This window comes from Cyprinodon tularosa, unplaced genomic scaffold, assembly GCF_016077235.1.
Source record: "Cyprinodon tularosa strain WSP-4 unplaced genomic scaffold, ASM1607723v1 ctg313, whole genome shotgun sequence".
In the NCBI taxonomy this organism is placed as follows: Eukaryota; Metazoa; Chordata; class Actinopteri; order Cyprinodontiformes; family Cyprinodontidae; genus Cyprinodon; species Cyprinodon tularosa.
In genome coordinates this window covers 160,504-180,525 of record NW_024039023.1, presented here as the reverse complement: position 1 = coordinate 180,525, position 20,022 = coordinate 160,504, and the positions used below count along the sequence as shown (strand labels likewise).

The 20,022-nt window shown below is 36.2% G+C and overlaps 1 protein-coding gene across 2 annotated transcripts in view; it reads left to right on the top strand.

The window, feature by feature from the left end:
- The first annotated feature begins 1,710 nt into the window (after window positions 1-1,710).
- LOC119788291 (ceramide transfer protein-like) overlaps window positions 1,711-20,022 on the top strand; it is a 30,844-nt gene continuing 12,532 nt past the window's right edge. Inside the window, exons 1-4 of one of the 2 annotated variants that reach the window (XM_038292538.1) lie at window positions 1,711-2,347; window positions 5,559-5,693; window positions 18,470-18,586; window positions 18,724-18,789. In XM_038292538.1, the coding sequence (XP_038148466.1) occupies window positions 2,237-2,347; window positions 5,559-5,693; window positions 18,470-18,586; window positions 18,724-18,789 (429 nt within the window). In that variant the 5' untranslated portion in view covers window positions 1,711-2,236. The remainder of the gene's footprint in view (window positions 2,348-5,558; window positions 5,694-18,469; window positions 18,587-18,723; window positions 18,790-20,022) is intronic. The other variant, XM_038292539.1, reaches the window with a different exon arrangement.

Below are 20,022 nucleotides of genomic sequence, written 5' to 3'. Positions count from 1 at the left end.
GCGTTATTTTCAAGAACCATGTTCATGATCTCTCTTTCCTGTTCAGGAGACAGAAGACGGCCCCGTCCACCTCTTGTTGGTAATCTTTCAGTTCTGCAATACAAAGAGTGCAATACTGTAAATACTGTGTAGGACTACATTTCCCAAATACTCGAAACACAATGTCCTACAGAACAGTCCACAGGTAATACTGTACTACTGTACTCATTGAGTACTGTATTGATATGCAGTACTGCAGTTTTGTAGTGAGAGTAGACATGGTCAACCAAAGTGGCTCGGATCTCATCAGAAATGATTGTCCTTGGCCTTCCTCGTCCTCGTCCTCCCCATCATCCTCCTCTTACTCTCACTCCTCTGGCTCTGGCTCTGCCTCTGTTTACAACATTGGCCTCCATTGCTCCAAAACAGAAGAGCTCACCTGTTGCCCTTTTATGCTAAAGCTCTGATTGCTGATTGGAAACATGTGTGTTAGGTGTTTGCCCATGTGAGGAGTCAGTGTGCATAGTAGGGAAATTAACTTTAGAGTTTTGAATAACAGTGTGTTCCTTGTGAAAACAAAAGATTTTCTTTATGACAATTGTGTGTAGAGTTTTGGAAAAAGTGTGTTTTAGAACTGCAATTTGAGTGTAAAGCAGGAATTGTGCTTGTAGTTTAGCAGAATTGGTTCAGGGGGTTGGTGCATGAGTTACATTTTGTGGTCATTGTGTTTCAAGTACCAATATTTGTGTGTAAACAATCAAGAAAAACTGTAATATGGGAAAAAAGTCAGAATTTTGACTTTAATCTCAGAATTTTGGATCTTAATGTAGATGGGCACCATGAAGGAAGAAATGTGGGAGCACTCAGCTTCACTGACAAAAAATTCTTGGGAGGAACAGTAACTCACTGGTGGAAAATGGCGCAATTAGGCAACTTTTTACATGCCAGTAGGTTCCCAGGTGATGCTATTTCATTAATAGAAGAGCTGAAGGTGATTAAAACAAGAGAGCTAATCTCTAAAACAGACATGGCTATGGCTTGATGCTAACAGGCTTGTTAGCTGTCAGAAAAAAGTCAGAATTCTGAGATTAAAGTCAGAATTGTGAGAAAAATTAAGAATTCTCTGGTTAAAGTCGGAATTCTGAGATTAAAGTCAGAATTGTGAGAAAAAAGTCAGAATTGTGAAAAAAATAGTAAGAGTTATGCGATTAAAGGCAAAAAAGTGAGAAAAAAGTCAGCATTCGGAGAAAAAAATGTCAGAATTGTGAGATTAAAGTCAGAATTGTGAGAAAACAGTAAGAATTATGTGATTAGAATCAAAAAAGTGAGAAAAAAGTCAGCATTCGGAGAAAAAAATGTCAGAATTGTGAGATTAAAGTCAGAATTGTGAGAAAACAGTAAGAATTATGTGATTAGAGTCAAAAACGTGAGAAAAAAGTCAGCATTCTGAGAAAAAAAAATGTCAGAATTGAGATTAAACTCAGAATTAGAGATTAAACTCAGAATTCTGACTTTTTTGTTATTATACTCAAATGAAATTTAAAAATCAATAAACTTTTTTATTTTTTCAGTGGCCCCAATCCTATTCCGTAAGTTTCGCTTTGAGTTGTGTTTTCTAGTAACTCTTCTCGCTTATATTGAGGACTATAAACAAGGGGGAGGAGCTTTCTTCCAATATAGGAGCGGATCTGGTGACGTCACTCGGAGGCCAGCGCCCCTGCGTACCACACAAGTTGCAACACGCGCTCCTTAAGCCATCAGAGGAGGAGGGGGAAGCTACGACCGTTATGGCGCAGATGCGTTGAGCTGTCACTGGTTTACCGAGCAAAACCAAAACATTACCGGGGAGACTGCGAGCCTACGCGCCGTTTAAAAAACAACAACTAGTGAAGCGTATCTCTACACATTATGCTGAATTTTATCCATTTCTGCCACTTCTGAGAGCCGGAGTTCGCCGAAGGGGAGTGTCGGTATAGCGGAGTTGACAGTTAACGGCTGGGGCTCAGCTGACATTTTTTATTATTTCGTATTACTGCCGTTTGAGCACCGAATGACTGGAAACATCTGAAGCTAGCAGAGGCAGCCCGGTGGGAGCTACGCATCGATCCCTCCGCTATTTTTGGTGAACTGTCCGAGCAGACGGAGCTATTAATCAGTCGATAAGAGCTCAGCATGGATTCATGAACGGTATCTGCTTCTGAATTTCACATGCCCCGTTGGTTTGGTTGTTTGTAGTCGGATATATTCAACAAAAATAATGTCAGACAACCAAAGTTGGAACTCCTCCGGCTCTGAGGAGGATTTAGAGCCCAGAGAGGAGTATGGACACCCTGCTGGTGTTGTAGAGTTCAGTGGAGTACTCAGTAAGGTAAGCCATGTTTTAACCTAAACTTAAGCTAATCAGCCATGGATGGTTTAATTTTAACGGTTCAGGATGGAGTAGGTTCACATCAGTCATGAAGAGGTTTGACAAACCCTTTTTTTTTTATTGCAAAAACAAAAAAATAGCATACATGAATTACAATTACAAACCTATACAACAACAAAGGGCTTTACAGAACAGAACTGTTATGTTAAAATGTCAAAATCTAATCTATGCTCGATGGTTATAATTCTTTAAGGGCAGTTATAATTTGCATGGCTTTTAACTAAATTTTAAGGATTCTATATAGATATTAATAGAAGATAATACAATCTGGAAATTAGGTTTTTGTTGTAAATATTTGGAGGTGTGAACATATTTACCATAAATAATAATAAAAAAAAAATTATATCATATGAAAATCCTGTTTTGACAAGTTTACATTTCTATATCCCAAACAAAACACCCTTATCTGTTAAAGTAATGTTAAGATTTTTTTTGGATGAATAAAAATGGACATATCTCTCCAGAATATTTTGGTATAATTACAATAAATAAGTTTTTTTCATTATTCTATTACAAAAAAAGGTTTGACAAATGCTAGCATGCCTGTTTCTGGGCTGGGTTATCTCAGATGCAGGCTGGTAATCCCCATCTGATCCCAAAGCAGAACCCTAAAAGAAACACATGAGCTGTCTGTGTAATCCATACTTTACTGCTCTGCGTCTTCAGAAGAACACATCCAGCATCTTTTTTTTTTTTTTTTTTTTTTTTACCTTAAACCTGTTTCTCCGGGCTTTTAAGATCGATTTGGAAACATTTTATGGGACATGCTAAAAAAACAGAGTAAGAAATAAAGAAGTATGTGTGGATAATGGACAAATGGATGGGTGATGGTTATTACATGGATGGTTAGTCTTAATAAACATGAATGATGGACAGATGAATGTGTGGATGGTTGAGAAGGATAATGGATGAAGGAGGGATTTCTGATGGACAAACTGGATGAGTGTAAAGAAGAGAAAATCAGATGGATGTTGGATAGTATTAAATATTATGGAATAATAAACTGATGATGGATAGTTATAATGTTTAGAGTTAAGCTATGCTTTTCCAATCCTTTACAAAGTTTTTTAGCAGTTCAATATAAAAACTGCAGTGTCACAGATAGCAAACTGTTTGGACACAACAGATCTTAATTTAACTAAACTTGAGTATCATGTTTCCCTAGTCAAATTTATTCATACTTTGATGTAAAAACAAATTGTAACAACAAAAACCCACGCAGAAAAGACTAATTCTATATATGAATAGAGGGAGTGTCCAAACCTATGACTCAATCTTTTATATTTGCCAATCATGTGGTTTCTGTGCTGATTAACGGCTTATTTTGATATCTGTTGCACAACTGTGTCTCATGTCAGCTGTACATACATCTGAAATCAGTAAATGGCCTCATTGGTCACAAATAGATAGTTTGAAATGTTGCTTCTGCTCTGTTTTTTTGCACCATGCATTGTGGTAACCTCTTTTGCTGTTCCCTCCCTTGTTTTAGGCTACATTTTCTGCAGGGTAACCACAGTGTTTAGGTGATAAGCTGTTAGGAAGCTAATGTGGTATCCTTCTAAGTGCACACAGATGATCTCTAAACAGATTGCATGCTGACCCGCTAACCAAGCAAATTGTAAGATTAAACAAATCCACATTTAGTAAGGCTCACCTGTTTGCATTATACACGTCATGACTACAGAAAGGATTGATGATTGTGCACTGGCGTGACTTTTCTGCCCTGCCATGACTTTCTGAGAAACGGAGCCAACTCTCGTTCAAAAGCTTCAGTTGTTCTCGTCGCAAATGTAAAACATTACAAATCTGTTAAACTTTTTCTCATTTGGTCACAATAAATCAATATCATAAAGATTTCTTACTAGGCTTTTATGTTTTAAACCAATGAAATGGTGAAAAACCTTGAAGTGCAAGGAAATGGGTAGTTTGATTTCTTAAAAAAAAAAAACAGCAAACAAATCTGGTAAAGTCTGGGTTTTGGTTTACTTTAACAATCCCTTTTTTAATTAAGTTACTACTGCCAAATCTTTTTCGGTGTTTATGTGTATTTTTTGTACCCATCCTTGCACTTTTTCCTGATTAACGCTTTTTTAAAGCTGCTGAAGAAAGTAGGGAAGTCATATTTAAATGTCAAATCATTCTGGCTTAAACATGTATATAAATGTACTCTTTATAGGATTATATTTTCCCTAAATTTAGAAAATTTCTGTTTAAAAAAATCCTGTCTTAAAATCGTTTTTTTTTTTTTTTTTCATTAACTGATTCAGGCCAGTTAGTTATACATCAGCCTGTACACCTAAATTAGGCCGATCATATATCAATTTCCCATTGGGAATCTACTCGCACAAAGTTCTTAACTGGTTAGCAAGATGCTTCAGAGAAACCGGCCACAACCAAACATGCTTGTGAACCTTCCGCCACAACAACCCCGCCCTCTTGATAAACAACCAATCAAATTCACTTTATTCACTCGTGTAAAGTCATGCACTACTCGGGAGAATTCAGAAATGCAAGGGTTGGCACAGCTGCTGCCCTACGACTTTAAGCTCAATACTCCCATCACCATTTTCATGTGATTAAATCATGTATTTAAAGTGGTGCAATAACATTTTTGGATATTGCTATTAAAACGTTAAACTATTTATCATTTTCCTTCACTACTTCTCCCACCACCACTACTACTTTGTGTTTACTTTAACAAAACTATCAAAAATGTAACATATTAACCTTTAAAAAATAGGTCAGCCCTACCACCAGCCTTGGTTAGCTTGGCTGTGAGAGGTTCAGACACCAACTCCTTTCCCCTGTCTGTATCCCCCAGAATTCCATGCGGCTCTGGGTTAGAGTTAACAAACTTATAACATTTCCATTTGACATCATTTCTCTTTATAGAATTGTGTATCTATTGCCATATACATTGATATTGTTTTGTTGCCCAGTCTTAGGTTAAACTATTTTTCTAGTATAAAGTTGAACACAAGGGGTGTAAAATGCTGTAAAGAGTGCAGCTTCCAAATATGCTACAACGTACCAGTCGTGTGCTCTTAAGCTGCGCTCAGTGAACTAAAGAGTTTATTTTATATGTTTTTCTGCCTCGTTTTGAAAATTCAGCTGTATTATCTGTCAATATTTTTTCTTTTTTTTTTCTCAGTGGACAAACTACATCCATGGCTGGCAGGATCGTTGGGTTGTGCTGAAGAACAACACCCTGAGCTACTACAAGTCTCAGGATGAGACAGAGTACGGCTGTAGGGGTTCCCTCTGCCTGAGCAAAGCTGTGATTACGGTGAGTACTGAAGGGTTATAAAGGAAGCAGTGTGCTGGTAAAGATTCTCAGTCAGCCATAGTCATTCTAAAAAGTAAAAAAATAATCCACTAGACTTTGTTTTCCAAGTTTAAAGACGTTTCGCTTCCCATCCAGGAAGCTTTTTCAATGCATAATGTCTAAATTAGTGTTGAGTTCCAAGCTTTATAGAGTAGCCCAACAAAGCCTTGTTTTGGCTTAAAAACATATAAAGGAAGCAGTATTTTTCCATACTGTGCCTTTAGAATGCCTTGTCAGAATAGTGTAGAAAGTTAGGATTTTGATCCTAAACACCATAATTAATTTGGTTTGAGCAGGAATTCTGCTTCGTTTTTTTGGCCAGTTATACATCTTTTGCATTCTTAAAATCCATTTATGTTTAGATGTTGACCAATGTTGAATCCATCATATACAGTATATCATCGTGGCGTCCCTGTAGCCTTTTATCTGCCTCCCAAAAGCATAACCCTGCATTTTAAAAACAGGCAGTATGGGTCTGTTGTCTTTGTCTCATATCCTTTCAAAAATACAATCTAATCATCCAGAGTTATCAGGCTTTGGAAGGTCAGAACAGAAGCTAGTTCTATGGAGGGAGTTTTGTTCCATTATTATTGAGAGTAAAGAATATGTTTTGTTAATTTTAGATAAAAAAGAAAATTTTGAATTCTTTATATTTTCTTATTTTATTTTTCAAATTGTATTGTTTCAAGGGAAATTTTTACAAAAAGATTTAATATTTAGTAAATTAATTTCAATTTGTGTTTTTCAGATTGAGTTTACTAGTTGAATTTTTTTCCTTTTGAGTTTCACAGATTTTCTCCTTGCCTCTAGCCCAATATTGACCAATAAGATGTTGTTGTTAATGTCCATGCAGGCCAATAGAAATGGGTCTTCACTCCTCCCTCCAGAGAAAATTCCTCCCCCAGAAGTGAAGGGAATGGCTGTGCCCAAACATCCACCCTAATCATTATATAGGGAACTATGAAGTGGTTACACCATTTTAGATGAGTGTCTGAGCGTCTGTTGGATGAAAAAATAGAGGACTCGAAATTTACCACAATGCACCTGGTAAAGTAGTGATCATCCATGGTCACTAGACAAGCAGATAAATCCCATCATGCTTTGCGAGAACTCTCCTCGCCAAGCACCATGGAATTTGTTGTGGCAGTGAAAAATAAGAAAGATGGCGCAAGCACTGTGTGGGCAGGCGGAGTTAAAATGACCAACGCGGCACAGAAAGTAATGATCATCTGTCCGAACGGTCAGTTAACTTAGTTCACTATAAAGCTCACTAGGGATGCACGATATTGGGATTTTGGCCGATATCCGATATGCCGATATTTTAAAACTCATGTAGCCGATAATCGATATCGATACCGATGTTAAAGCTGGACAAAAATAAGTAGTCATTGAAAATAACAGTTTTGTTCTCCATTTCTGACACTTTAAAAAATAATATACTCAAATATATTTTCATATGCTGATATCGAATTGATTTTTAAAAACGCGGTATCGATCTATTTTACTTTCAAAATCTCGTGAAATTTCATCGTTCTGTTACAAACTCTCGTGATATTTTGCAAATTCTTGTAAGATTTTGTTAGTAAAATGGATTGATACCGCGTCAATATATCAACATATAAAAATATGGCAAAATTTCGTGAATTTTCGGGGAATTTCGTAGCATAACGATGACATATAGCAATATTTCATTAGTAAAAGAGATTGATATGGTGTTCTTAAATGGCAATATATCAGCATATGAAGATATTGTGATATTTTAATGTATCAATATTTTTTCCCTTGTCTTTAGAAGTTTTTAAGTCTGTAAAAAAAATACGTTTTTGAGGAAGAAGTAGTATTTATTTTTTTTTTTTTAGACTTTAGAAACTCAGAAGCTGATCAAATATCGGGTTAAATATCGGTGGGGTGGCCGATGTCCGATATTCAATTTTAAGGCCGATACAGGCCGATACCGATAGGGGGCCGAATTATATCGTGAATCCCTTAAGCTCACTATATCTTTTCCGCTCTAAATTTAGGGATTTAGGACGGACATTTGGACACAGCCAGTTGAAAAAAGTGAAAATACAAGATAAAAAAAAATACTTTGAAAGACAAATTTGAAACAAGAAATCTATGAAAACAGCCAATTTAGTCTCACATCAAAGTTCAATTTCCGGATTGCTTTTTTTAATTTTTTTATTCAAATTTCAATTGACCAACTGTGTTATTTCTATTTTATTTGATTACAACAATAATGGAAAAAATTCACCCCATAGTTTTCTGCTCTTGTGTTTTAATTCGATTTTCAAAATGCCATTAGTTTCAGTGACTACATACCAAGTCCTCCTGTTTTTTTATTTTTTGTGTTGCAGCTAAAGCTGACAGTCAGTTCAAATTTAAAAGCTGTATTGATTTTTATGTTTTGTTGTATTAGAATCACAAACTTCAAAGCGCTCTGATGGGATTTTACAGGCAGGACAACAATGCAGTGCAATAGATGGGGTCGGCCTTCTTTACTTGGATAAACTTCTACCAGTGCAGCCAGTTTCCCTTATTTGTTTCCAGTCTAATAAATCCACTAGCATGTGATTCTTCTCAGGACTAATCCTGTTTTTGTATGAAGGCCTCAGAGGTTTGTTAGAGATCATTAAGAATCGACTAATGAACTCGGCACACAGGTCAAAGAGAGATGTTGGGTTGGGTTATATATATATAGGGCTTTTTGTACATACAGGACCACCATTATATGTATTACACAAATCTAACCTGTATAGAGGAGTGTCATGAAAAAGAGTTCAAAAATCCATACTTAGCCATAATGTGTCAGTGTCGGTTTATAGCTTCAAATGCCAACAAAGTCTGTTTAAGTATGTAGTTGTAGATTTCTGGCCACTGTAGCCATCTTTGATTTTAAATGCAGTTATTTGAGGCTATGATGCCAACAGAGCTGCAGGATATATTTAATCAGTCATAATCTGTATTATGTATTTGTAATATTAATTTGCAGTATCATAAATGCAAAGGACTGCATCAACCCTACATGTTGCATATTAATATCAGTTATCTGGCCTCTAAATTTCTATACCTGAGGATCATTTTTACTAGTATATATCCTGGACAGTGTTAGGAATATTCTATACAGGTAAAGGACAGGGAATAATAATAAAGGATGTTTATTCCCAATCCGTTTCCCGTGTCATGCAGTCTTATGTTGTCATGGGGATTAAAAACTCCACTTGTTTGGATTTACAGAATTGGCTATTGATAAACCAGCCAAATTATGCACTGCAATAATCTGCTTTGTTGAATATTTTTTTCTTTCTGCTTTTCTAATGGCCTTCAGAATTTTTAAAAAGTGGCACCCGGCTTTTCTTCTGTTGCGGGGACGCTGCTCTTTCTGACTTTCATGGTAAAAAAAAAAAGTCTTGAATCTCAGATGAGAATTCTCTCAAATGGCAGATTATGACCTGCGTTTCTTCTACCAAGGAATCTTGCTGGTGTCAAAGAGTTCTGCTTGATGAGAGAGGCAGTGACTGTTTTAGCAACTAAACAGTTACTCATGTGGTAACATTTTGTTTGGAAACTGCACCCCCACCCCCATTTGTTGTGATACGGCATGAGATAAAGCTTGAATTATAGCAGCAGACTGTTAGATTGACGTAGCGATTGAGGCTAAGCCACACAAGCTTATCCTGTCATGGATTCTGTCCTACATTTCCAAGCATCCAGAAATGTACCTAAAACTAGTCATCAGTTTACTTCTGGCTGTTCCCTGACAGAAGCCCAGGATGTGTCTTTTTCCAAACAGTAATAAGTCACTTTTCCCAGGCATTGGAAAGCAGCCGGTGTTATTGGCTCTGTTTGTTCAGCTTTATCCATTCCCAGCATATGTAAATATTAACCCCCATGTGATGCTCTGCGGCCCTGACTTCTCCCTCCACTTGTTGTCGTTTAAAGATGTTTTTTTAATGTAAAAAGTGTTACGTTTTTTTTTGTGGTTTTAGCAAAGGAGGTTTAAAGCTTTTATGTGTGACTTTCCCATGTCAAGACCTCTTGCTTTGCAGAAATAGTAGAAATAGATTTTTAAATGAGGTCAGTACATTTCCAAACAAGACAGGGGTTCATGGGAGTTATTTAGGTCAGAGGTTAGTCACTTTGAGATTTAAGTTGGAACTCTAGAGCTGTGGAAAAAAAACAAAACAAAAACGGCTTAGTTGTTTCTTGTGCTTATTTGCAAGGCATTTTTTTTTAAAATTAAGAATAACTGCTTAATGATAACTAAGAATTCAAATGAACTGACTAGAAGCATCACAACCTGTTGGTAGGAAGGGCCTCCTTCCTGTGTAGGATTTCAGAGGTTGGTTTGTCCTTTTTCATTTTTTTCTTTGGTGTGATTGTGAGTTTTCCTACCAGCGCAAAAAAAAAAGCCCCAAAAAAGTGGGTTTCTAACTGCCACCTACAAAGCCTGACAACCACCGCTGCCATTTTTAGCTCCACAGCCAGTTAATAGGAGTACACTGGCCTACTTGTAACCCCCCCCCCCCCCTTTTCTGGAATTGGTGAGTAACACAGGCTGGATCCATCTTTAGCTGATTCGGCCTGGATTGTTTGGACTTTTCTGAGGCAGGATGTAAAAATCAGCCTTTTATCCTTGAACCATAAAACATGTCTGCATTGGTTAAATAGATCAAATGAGATCAAGCTGAAGTCAGATGGGGCATTTCAATGTTTTTCGGGACATTTGCAACATGTCTTCTGCCAGGAAATATGATTGTTCCTCATAGCACATGACTTCCCTCTCAACAGGGGTTATGAGGAGGGTCAAGATAAACAAACCTTAGTCTGAATGTTTGTGTATGTAGATTGCTCTGACATGGCCGTTCATCCTTACTGATGTAGCCTTCCCTTTACCCTTCTTTTTCTTTGACCTCTTGGTGACTCATTACTTCATTTCTGCACTGCTGTACTTATCCCGATTTTGTTTGCCCAAAGTCGGCAAAAATGCATTCCCGCTGCTCTGTCATTAGGAGAACTTTGAAAGATTAAGAATACAAAAATATACATACCATTCTCACTTACTCACATTTTCTCACATTACAGCCACAAACTCTGATATTCTAGGGGAAATTTCATATAATAAACCATCATTGAGTCAGAAAACTCGTACAGTCATAGGGAAATCATATTTAAAAAGTGTAAAGTTGCAACGTTTGGAAAAGCCATTTCCCTACGACTTTAAGAGGTTAACTATTTAGTAAATGAATTCTTCCTCTATGTTATTTAATCTCAGTATAAATGGACAGGACATGGACACTAACTCTAACAGCAGAGCCTTCAAAAAAGCAGGCTAATACAAGATTTCCAGATATAACATAAATTTGATCTAAAATCTGTGACAAAAACTCCACAAATGGTGCTCATTGATGCCCATCTAATCTAACTGGCGTAGAGATTTTATTATTTTCCAACAAACATGGGTAAACTCTCTATATTAAAGTATACTGTTACTGATACATCGGCCGGTAGGGTTGAACGATTTTGCCAAAAATTAAACTTACAATTGTTTTCAACCAATTTTATGTTTGCGATTTTATTGCAAATTTCCTTTGCACTAAGCACAGGCATGTAGACCATTGGTGCAGGACTCTACTTTAACCTTTGCACTAAAAAGTTCTTATTTCTATTATTGCATGGATCTGCTTTTCTCTCTTCAGTTCAGTGTGGCGGAAAACCCACTTTAAGGTCCATAATGCCCCCTTAAAGAGCTGGACTCAGAAATGTAGTGTCTTTTTTTTTTTTTCTTTAAATATAGCTGATATTTCGGGCCAATATTGGGGCTTTTGTTTCTTTTATCGGTATCTGCTGATAGGTGCATTAATTTGCCGATTCCTTAGCATGTTTCAGCAGCCAAGCCTTGAGGTAATACTCCTTCCATGTACTATCCATAGTTAAAGCTTACTTTTATATAGATGTTTCTTGTTTTTTGAACTACAACTTGTGTAACATTTATTATTGTGCAATTTTTTTTAATCTTGTAAATGGATAAAAAATGGCACTTGTATCGGTTAGGTTGATTGTAAAGTAATTAGTATCACTGTCGGCCTTAAAAATCCCTTATCAGTCGATCTCTAGTAGAGATATACCCTAAAAGATCTAATTTGACTATATAGTGTTTCAGACAATATTGAGTTAGAGGGCCTGGGTGCTTAATAACAGCACATTTCTTTGGATTGGTTTATGTCCCAAAAGTGTCAACCCCAAAATTACCCAAAACAGAAAACTGGTTTTCCATGAAATACAGTGAAATAAAGTATATGAAGGTTTGTCGTTTCAGTATGAGGAAAGAAATCATTGCTTTTAAGGCACTGCAATAGTTTTAATGGGTTCAACAGGAAAACAATTGGAAAGTTTAGCTTTGTTAATGAAACCATTTTATCCAGCCTTGCTTTTGTACATTTGTTTGTTCTCCAATGTATTTACTTTGGGATTTTGTGGCCGTAGACACGTAGTCTGCTTTGAGGCAGGTTGGAGGGGAGAAGACAGGAGGGGTTTCTTTTGAAGCCGAGAAGGAAGTTTATGTCTGAAGAAAACAGACTGCGTCAAGCTAACCCGCCTTCGTATTTCTGCATAATATCACGTCCTGCGCTGGAGACCCAAGTATCACTAATTCTAAGGGCTGCCAACTTATCTCCTAACCTTGCTCCCTCCTGTAAAATATCTAAGAGTTTGAAAACCTCTGATCCAGTGTTATGTTCTGTTAGCCCTATTAGATAGGGGCTGAAGCAGGGCAATGCAAACATTTAGTGACAGAAATAGTCTTCATTGAGGTTTTCTTCTCATGCAATGTCTTCTCCAATGTCCCAGTAAGGAAGAGTTTTTAATCTGTCTCACCCATGCTGGCACAATCCAAACTACCTTCCCTGTTGGTAGATATTTCTCTTTTTTCTTTTTCTTACAAAATTTGAGGACATACTGCATAATGATATTGTATAACAAGTCTGACATGGCGTTATAGCAGGTCACTTCCTGCTTCAGATCTGTTCCTCATTTCATTGTTTCCTTTTTAGTTAGGAACTTTTGTCAGTTCAGTCTGTCATATGCTTTTCTAAGCGTTAATAGAGTTTAATTTAACCTGTCATGTTTGACAGAGTTTATTTGGAGGTTCTCTTCTTAGCCTCTCATTTGGCCTTTTCAGCTCAAGACACAAGATTTGTTCTGGAATAGTTTCATTCGTGTGCAGGATTGTGGATCTGTCACCTCTTTCCTTCCTCGAATGTGCTTCCTGTTTTCTCTGTTAGGACTGGTGATCTGATGCTAGTTAATCAGACTCTTGCAGATGACATTCTTCTGTCACCACTGTTAAGTAGGATAGTATTAGTGTTTTCCTGATTATTTTACCCAGAGGTAAAGCTAACAATGATTAAACAGCCACTGCTCCTGTTCATTTTGAGCAGTAGTTGAGTTTCCATTAACCATCAACTACACAAGTTGTAATTACAAGAAAAAAAAGGCTAAATGGAAACATTGCAATTTAAACAAGTAAGAGAAAACTTGAAAGTTTCTAACACTTTGATTGAGTGGCTTTTCAGTCATTTCGAAATTCTTAGATTTTGCAAAACTGCAATTGAAACACTTAGAAATGAGTCACTTGATCTGCAGCTGGATCTTTACTGCCTTGCAGAAAAATGAAGAAGAAGTAGAAGTAGACTGGAAGTCCGGTAGTTGGAGGGTGATGGCGCAGCATGTTTGGATTCATGAGGAAACCATTTCTAACAGCTAGTTGGTGACGATGAGCACTAGAGCCGTGCCTGAAATATGGAAATATACTTATTGTGTCTGCCGTTGCCATGGTGTTTTCGAGAGTTATCGCATAAACAAATATATTCACAAGCAACTTTAGTTAAATTTATTATTTAATGGAAATACTGCAATTTTTTTTTTTTTCAAAATTAGCAGAATATCAACATTGTTTTTTGCACACATTTGTAATAGAAAGGCAGCTAGTGTTGCTGGTGAAGATTCCCAGTCGTCCAGGTCATAGTCATTCCAAAAGAGCTAAAAAACAAACCACTTCTAATCCAGAAAACTTTTTCAATTCAAAATGTCTGGATTACACTGCAAAAACAATCCAGAAATAAGTAAAAAATGGCTTAAATTAAGTATATTTAGCCCTAATTTGAGCAGGTAAATAAGATGATTTGCCAATGGAATGAGTATTTTCACTCTTAAAATAAGATAGTTAGATAATATTTACTTGAAATAAGACGATAAAATAGTTTTTTCTTATTTTAAAAGGAAATTGTCTTGTTCCATTGGCAAAGTGTCTGTTTTACCTCCTCAAATCAAGGAAAAACACACTTATTTTAAGAAAAAATAACTTATTGAGGTTTATATTTTTTGCAGTGTAGGGTTGAGTTCTATTCTACAGAATAGCTTAACAAAATGGCTTCAATACAGTGCAATTAGCAAGTTTTCTAAGCCATAACAAGGCATTTGTTAGACTACTCTATAAAACTTGGAACACAACGCTAATTCAGACATTTTGATATTAAAAAGCTTCCCGGATGGGAAGCGAAATGTCTTCAAGCTTGAAAAACAAGGTCCAGTGGTTTGTTTTCTTTAACTTTTTTAAAACTTTTTAGGAAGCAGCTAGTGTTCTGAGTGTCCTGGGCTTAACAATTAAATAAAACCTCACTTTATTAACCTTGATGCTGGTCTGATTTCAAATTTTGGCCCTATATGAAAGCCACCTTTTCTTTCTAAAATAATAAAAAAAGATGTTTCAACTCCTTTAGTTACAGGTTTCCGATTCTTTTAGTCCTAGCTTTCTAAAGCAGTGCTCTACGGAGGCTGCTTTAGTGAAAGTCTACAATGCTTTTTTAATGGCTGCGGATGAACAGAAGTGTTCAGTGCTGGTTTATACATGCATATCTTTAAACCTTGTTAATATGGCTTTGACTCCAGCTGTCTTTAACTAATTGTTCTGAAAATCCGGATGCTGTAAACGTTCAGTTTTCTGTTGGTAGGATGGGATTTTTGCCAGTGAATAGTTCACCTATTGCTGCAGTTCGTAGGCTGTTTGTGACGCATAGATTCCAGTTGTGTATAAAGGACTTTTTTTGTCTAGCTATATATATTTTTTCTCTCTTCATTTTGCTATAGTATTTATTTTTATTTTATTACTGTTTTTATCTCCTGTTTCTTTGTCCTTGTTTCACTCATATAGCAGCTTGTTCTGCTGCTTTCCTCTGACCTAGAGAGCTGTTTAACCTTGAGGCTATCTGTTAAAGTGTCCTTTCAAACATCCCTGGTTTTTATTTTTTCATTTTTTAAATGCTGAATGCATAAATGCTCTCCTATCCTCTCAAATACATCTGAGTTCTCAAACGGGTGCACAGAAAGAAAATGTGCTCTGCACTGTAAGATTCGCAGATAAGCTTTCCTAGGAATCTTTCCATTCCCGCCTCTGAGTGTTTGGATGATTTTTGTGCTTCCAGTTAAAGCCTTGTGAGAAACATTGATTGTTGCTCGATGCATTACAGATAATGTGGAGATTAGCAATTTTGCTTTGAAACCAGTCATTTTTTCTTGAAATAAGTATATTTTCCCTTGATTTAAGCAGGTAAGCAGGACAATTTGCCGACAATAAGATGTTTATGCTCAAAATAAGTAAAAACAAATCCATTATCTTATTTCAAGTGCATAATATCTACTTCTCCTATGTTAAAAGTCAAAAATACACTCTCTTTTTCCATATAATCTTATTGACCTGCTTCAATCAAGCGCAAAGTTTTACTTTTTTTAGATTAGTTTTAGCAGTGTGACCTTTAGGTAGCAGTTAGTATCAGTTCTCTGATCTCCTGAGTATGGAGGACAAAAAAGGAGTTGCTCCTGTAATTGCTCTGTAGCCTGAAAATGCATTTTGGGCCAATCGAAAACAAACATCACCGATTGAGTGGAATGCACAGAAGTGAAGCTCTTTACTCAATAAAATGCTAGAGCTGGCGAAAGGTAGCAGTGTGCTTTTTTGTGTTTTGGGGGGGAAGTTGATCTGCAGCAAACAGAAGGATGGGTGTGATGCATTTCAGCACAGTTTTATCATTCCTGTTTCTCTGAAAACATATAAAAAAACGGACAAGGCTCTTTGTTGTTTTTATCAGTCAGTAAATAAATCAGCAAGTCTTTATTTTTAGAGCACAAGGGTAACACAAAGTTCTTTACAAAAGGAGACAATGGGAACAAACGATAACATTTCAGGAAAATACCGAGTTAAATCGGGATAAGCATGGGAGGGAGAGAAAAGGCAAAACAAAGTGTACAAAAACATGAAGTTGGTTAGTTGGAAACAGATGACATAACAGTTGAGAAGATGATGATGATGATGATGATGATGATGATGATGATGACGAGACACTTAAGTATTTCTTAGTCCTAACTGTGTGCAGAAGTTAGGTTCTCAAAACCCATGAAAAAATATGTAAAATTAGTGAATAACAAAATTCAATATGGATCAAGTAAAAATGTAAAACACACTTGTAAACATCATATTTGCACTACATGGCTGATTTTTTTTTTCTTCATAATCCCTTTAAGTAGAACACAACTCAATGTTTCTACTGCATTTTTCACCACATGTATTTATTTGGACTGCACTGAACCTTTCCATATCAATGCCTTTTGCACCATGACTTTAAACTGTTTTTCCTTTTCTCCTACACTGTTTATATTCTGACCACTGCTGCACTTTATAAGTGGTACTGTTCATTTCACTGTTGTAAGCTGCTCATTTACTGTTGAAAAGTATGCATTGAAATTTGGTTTTGTATACACTATTGGTATACAAAATGACAATAAAGTTTGTCTAAGTCTAAGAAGAAACTAGAGGCATAATGATCTATATATAAGTTGGCCATAAGTCAAAATCAATGGTCTCTGCTGCCTTCTGCTCTTCAGCATGACTGATCCACAGATCAGGACTGAAGCATGACATAGAGTGACTCATCCCTGGGGGATGTGGATGGCTTATACCACTAAACCATCCTCACTAAGACCAGTTTAAAAACAGCTAGTCATGAAACATTACAGGTAGCTCATGCAGATACCTTAGAATATGAGTAATATGAACTAGAGCTGTTAAAAATAAAAATCCTTTCTCCTTAATTCCTGAAGATCAATTCATATAACCAAAGATGGATAAAAAAAAGCATTTTTCATTGTCCTTATATACGACGGAGTATTAGGGCCAGGCTTTTTCCTTCTATTTCAAGAATAAAGTCATAACATTACGAGAATAATGTTGTAATATTAAGAGAATGAAGTCATCATACAACAACCTGTTTCAGAAAGAAAGCTTCGAGCTCCGACCAGCATATGACGACCGACCAGCTCCACCAAACAGCAGCCTGAGTCCACTTTGACCTACTGCCCAATTTGATGCTGCTGCTAAAAGATTTCCTTATTTGTCAAACCAGAGCCAAAGTTTAACTTCACATAATGAATGACATTCCTCATTTTAGGGAAGAAAATGCTTCTTGTAAGAGTTGTCATAAAATACAATTTGTTTCATGTAATCTAAGGACTTTATTCTCGTAATTATATGACTATTCTCGTTGCGACTTTATTCTCGTAATTTTACGACTTTATTCTCATAATTTATGACTATTCTCGTTGCGACTTTATTCTCGTATTTTTACGACTTTATTCTCATAATTTTATGAGTATTCTCGTTGCGACTTTATTCTCGTAATTTTACGACTTTTTTCTCATAATTTTATGACTATTCTAGTTGCGACTTTATTCTCGTAATTTTACGACTTTATTCTCATAATTTTATGACTATTCTCGTTGCGACTTTATTCTCGTAATGTTACGACTTTATTCTCATAATTTTATGACTATTGTTGTTGCGACTTTATTCTCATAATTTTACGACTTTATTCTCATAATTTTATGACTATTCTCGTTGCGACTTTATTCTCATAATTTTACGAATTTATTCTCATAATTTTATGACTTTTCTCATTGCGACTTTATCTCATAAAATTATGAGAATAAAGTTGTAAAATTACGAGAATAAAGTTGCAACGAGAATAGTCATAAAATTACGAGAATAAAGTCGTAAAATTATGACTATTCTCGTTGCGACTTTATTCTCGTAATCTTACGACTTTACTCTCAAAATAGAAGAAAAATAAAATCTCTAGCCTGGCCCTAATACTCCGTTGCACTTATATCCTCCATTAGCTACCTTTTACCTTTTTAATGTGCTGTTGAATCTTACTATAATACTAGTATCAGTTGGCTGCATAGCCACAAACTCAAGTAATTTAGGTTACAGCTAAAAAAAAAAAAAGGATTTGAATATCAGTTATCTATTTGAGATTTGTCCAGATCAGATGGAAAATGATTGATTCTTGATATTTCAATCCATGTCCAGCCTTTATATGAGCAGTTCTTCTTGTTAGCATTTGTGCAGTTTGTATCAGTTTGACATACACCAAGCAGACATATTTCATATGTTTCACTTTCCTAGATTATTTATATACTACCAAAAACCTTCCTTTTAGAATTAGAGAGGCCAACGTTTCTGCAGAAAGACATGTCATTCATTAATAACATTTTAAGTAAGCATAACAGCTGGATAAAGTACTTCATGCTGTAATGACAAACATCCATGTAAATCGAACTAAATGACTCAGTAACTAAGTGCTTTTTGTTTTTTTGTTCTCTTTTTTGATTTGTGCCTCTTCTAGCCACATGAGTTTGATGAGTGCCGGCTGGATATCAGCGTAAACGACAGCGTGTGGTACCTGCGTGCCCAAGACCCAGAGCGCAGAAACAGATGGATCGAGTTCATCGAGCTGCACAGGGTGAGTCCCGCACAGCAGATGATGGTCTGAAAAGACACCAGAACCCAGTCACGTTCAGAGCTAATCAGTATCCTCTCAACCATGTTTGGATTCATAAATGTGGTGTTCATCGTGTGGTGTGTGTGTGTTTCTGTTAGAGTATCAGAGAAGGGAGGAGACAGAAGGGAGGAATCCAGGGAGCAGTAATCATCCCTCCATCACTGGTTTGTTTGTCGGGGGGTTCTCTAGGAGTCTTAAGCACCAAACACTTAGAGCATGTTTTCCTAATAACAAAGCAGCAAGTGCATATGCATGTGTTAGGATTGACCAGGTGAACCCTGCAGTTTGGACTGGAACAGACTGAAACCCACAATCAGCATGATTTTACACATTAATGCTCTGAAGGATCATTGTTAGTGTGAAAGATGAAAAGCTTGTAAAGAACAAAGGGAGGGAGGAGCCATTTCTGGTTCCTATTGTGGAAAAACTACTGTCAAAAACCCAAAAACAAACCTTTTTATAATAACTAAAATATTCTATCTTTATCTTTTCTGACACCTACCTAAGTATTCATTCAGTTGTGTGAAAGGAAAGCAAATGGTTTAAAGCAGTTTTTTGAAAATATGAAAAAAGAGTCATTACAACAGTTACAGAAGAAAGTCTTTCGGGGTTTGTCTCTACCAGCTTTGCACATCTTTGTGAAAAGATCCGAGCTCAGTCAGATCTGTCTGCAAGCATCAGTGGACATTAATGTTCAGTTCATGGATCCTCAAAGGGATTCTGGATTTTCTCCTTCTAATACATGGACATGTGTTCATCTGAACCGCTTTATCACAACTTTGACTGTAGAATATAAGACTTTTGCCTCCTCCAGTGTTTTCTCTATGGAGTGAATTTTGTTCCATTATTTTTGCCTGTAAAGATATTTTCTTCTTAATAAAAAAAGTTTTTAGAGTAACTTGCCGTTTTGCAAATTGTCCTTTATATGCACGTTTATATATTTTTTTTATGTTTTATATTTTCAATTCTTTTTCTTTTTAAGATCGAGTTATAGGTGTTCGAGGTATTCTTTTCACATAAGCATTTTCCAGATCACATTCTCTTCGCTTTTGGGGGCGGACTTTCCCCTGGAATCAGGAGTGAAGACGCATTTCTATTGGTCAAGAGCAAGCGTTGGTATCAGGGTTGAAGTGAAAAGAATGTGCTTCTGAAAACTCAATCAGAAAGAAAAAATAGAAAAAAAAATTGTGAAAATATAAAATAAAAACAATTACAATAAAAAAAAATCTTTGAAAAAATAAAAGCCAAGATAACATTGTAGTTACTCTAAATGCGTTTTTGGATTAAGAATTATTTCAAAATTAAGTTTCTGGATTGCATCTTTTTTTTTTCTATTTACAGAACATGTTCTTTGCTTGCAACAATAATGGTACAAAATACACCCCATAGATCTCCTG